The sequence below is a fragment of the Gastrolobium bilobum genome, unplaced genomic scaffold, assembly GCF_033153095.1.
Source record: "Gastrolobium bilobum isolate Gb01-03AN ecotype WA unplaced genomic scaffold, APGP_CSIRO_Gbil_v1 utg322113, whole genome shotgun sequence".
Classification (NCBI taxonomy): Eukaryota; Viridiplantae; Streptophyta; class Magnoliopsida; order Fabales; family Fabaceae; genus Gastrolobium; species Gastrolobium bilobum.
The window spans coordinates 25671-28278 of record NW_026898184.1 but is presented as its reverse complement, the minus strand read 5'-3'; the positions used below and the strand labels follow the sequence as shown (position 1 = coordinate 28278).

At 35.3% G+C, this 2608-nt stretch overlaps 1 protein-coding gene across 1 annotated transcript; it reads left to right on the top strand.

Annotated features, from left to right (window-relative positions):
• Positions 1-419: 419 nt before the first annotated feature.
• Positions 420-1055, top strand: LOC133313645 (uncharacterized). The gene has a single exon (XM_061515040.1). The coding sequence runs from the start codon at positions 420-422 to the stop codon at positions 1053-1055; it is 636 nt and encodes a 211-aa protein (XP_061371024.1).
• Positions 1056-2608: the final 1553 nt, after the last annotated feature.

Here is a 2608-nt window from a genome sequence, read left to right as displayed (position 1 = left end):
AAGTCTTAGTTTAAGCTTTAAAAAGTTTATCATTTTGTACTACATAAAAATTTTCGATACTTTTTTAAAAGGAGTATCAAAGTAGAGCCAATGTAAATTGAATAAGAATAACGTTCAAAAGATATCAGGCCTAGGATTGACTAAAAGAATCACTGTTCGTTGCTGCAAAAACAAAAACATATTGTTATTTTGGCAATTACTATGACACATGACTTCCTTAAATTTTCTCTTCTTTTGATTCTACCTAACCCTCTGATACCCAGAACTTATTAAAAATTCCCAATTCTCGAGACCTTATGAATCATAATTACATTCACCGGCATCTTTTATTATTCTCAACCGTCCTCCACCTTTTTAAGTATAAGACACCCCTTTTGCATGTCATCCACCACAACACTTTTAGAGAGAGAGAGAGAGAGATGGGAAAGTGGAGTACCGTGCTTGTGTTGCTTGTGCTAGTTGTTATAGTGCATGCAAGTGCACGTAAGGTGCCAACGGATGGTGGTGGCCATGATGAACAAACACTGGGTGTGCATACAAGTGCACCACATGCAGAGTCTCCACGTAAAAATGGTGTTGATGACAAAAAACATTTTGTATTTGGTGGATTTGCTGGGATGGGTGGCTTTGCTGGCGTTGGTGGAATCGGTGGAGGGATTGGCAAATTTGGTGGAATCGGTGGAGGAATTGGCAAATTTGGTGGGATCCATGGAGGGATTGGCAAGTTTGGTGGAATCGGTGGTGCTGCAGGAATTGGTGGCTTCCATGGCATTGGTGGTAGAGCTGGTGGTCTAGGTGGTGGTGTAGGAGGTCTAGGTGGTGTTGGAGGTTTGGGTGGTGCCGGTGGCGGCGTAGGAGGTTTGGGTGGTGCCAGCGGTGGTGTAGGAGGCTTGGGTGGTGCTGGAGGCTTGGGTGGTGTCGGTGGCGGCGTAGGAGGCTTGGGGGGTGCGGGTGGTGTGGGAGGCTTAGGTGGTGGTGTAGGCTTGGGTGGTGGTGGTGGAGTGGGTGGTTTGGGTTGTGGTGGTGGTGTCTTTCACCATTGTCATGATCCTTAATATCATTCCTTTGCTTGGCATGCATGTTCTTGTTGATTTGTAGGGTGCCAATATTGCTTTAGGTTAGATTGTCTTAGGTTTTCATTTGCATGTTATGTTATTTTCAGCTTTAAGTTGTTATCTTGTGACGCTTAATTTACAGTTTTAAGGTTTCAGGCAAATGGAGGCAACATGCATCACAATGTTCAATTCACTATTGTTATTAAGTTGTACTCCACCTCTTGTAGTGCTTCCACATTGCATGTTTTGAATCTTATTTGTAGCTGTGTTTCAAGTTTAAATTGCATGGTGAATTATGGGCTATGGCGAGCTTAATTGGTACATTCATTTGAGTTGTTACTATATATTAATGTTTGATGCAGTAAAATTAGTTAAATTCATTATTCACCATACTTCCTAAACCACAGTTTTATCTCTTTAAGTAACGTTTATAAATAAGCTCAATAAGTTATCACTTGCAATCGAAGTTAATTCCATAAATTACATTTTAAAATAAAAACGCAACTGATAATGTATTAAAATAAAATAATTTACTACAATCTTTAATTTGGTAACTACAATATTAAATACAATATATCGCCTTTTGAAAAATTGAACAGCAGAAAACTTGTTTGTTCCCTTGACTTCTGAACATATGGAATTACATGTTAGAAATATTAAGATTCAATTATAATATTAAAAGGATTTTATTATAATTATAATATTAAGACTCTGTTACTCATTAAACGTTATATGGCCCAATTAATTACTGATACATTTAATTTTGATCATTGATTTGGTATATGATGGACGTGCCAGATTATAAGTTATGGAATATATATATTATGGATGGTCCTCTCTCCCCTTCAACCCTAATGTCATTCTCTCCATCAGAATACATATTAAATAAAGAAGGCTTAAAGAGATAAACTACCCCAACACAATTTGTTCACAAGATGTCTGCGGTTAAACTCTCATCATCGTTTTCGGGTATGTCTTTATCTCTTATGTATATATGAAAATCATACATTCTCAAGATCCTTTATCATATTCTTATTTTATAATTTATGAACATGATATATTATCCAAATTAACACGTGGTATCAGAGCCTTCTTTAGGAATTCATGTTTTTCCTTGTATGATTAGATTGGATTCTTGATTTTTGAAAAATTAAGGTTTTTTTTTTTTAAATTTATGTTTTTTCCTAACAATTTTTTTTATATGATTCCATGAATTCATGTTTTTTAATGCACGTCGATTTTTGCTAATTATCATTTCTGGATCCAAATCTTGAATTGATTTTGCAATTAACAATTTTATATATTGGATTCAGTGGCTACTGTGCGTATATTTAAGAAAGCATAATTGAATGATTATAATATATGTTTTATTTATTTGGTTGAGAAAAGTCATAAGTTAATTTGGATTGCAAATTACTGTTTTTGGATGTATATTATGAAATTGTGCGTGAAATATGCAAATGGATGTACAGAAGTTCCCAAAAATACAACCTTTATAGAATGATTATGAAATCAATGTGCGTGAAATATCGGTTTCGAATGATTATGAAATC

Excerpts from the sequence above, each read along its gene's own strand:
- LOC133313645 (XM_061515040.1), top strand. The coding sequence starts at position 420 with ATGGGAAAGTGGAGTACCGTGCTTGTGTTGCTTGTGCTAGTTGTTATA.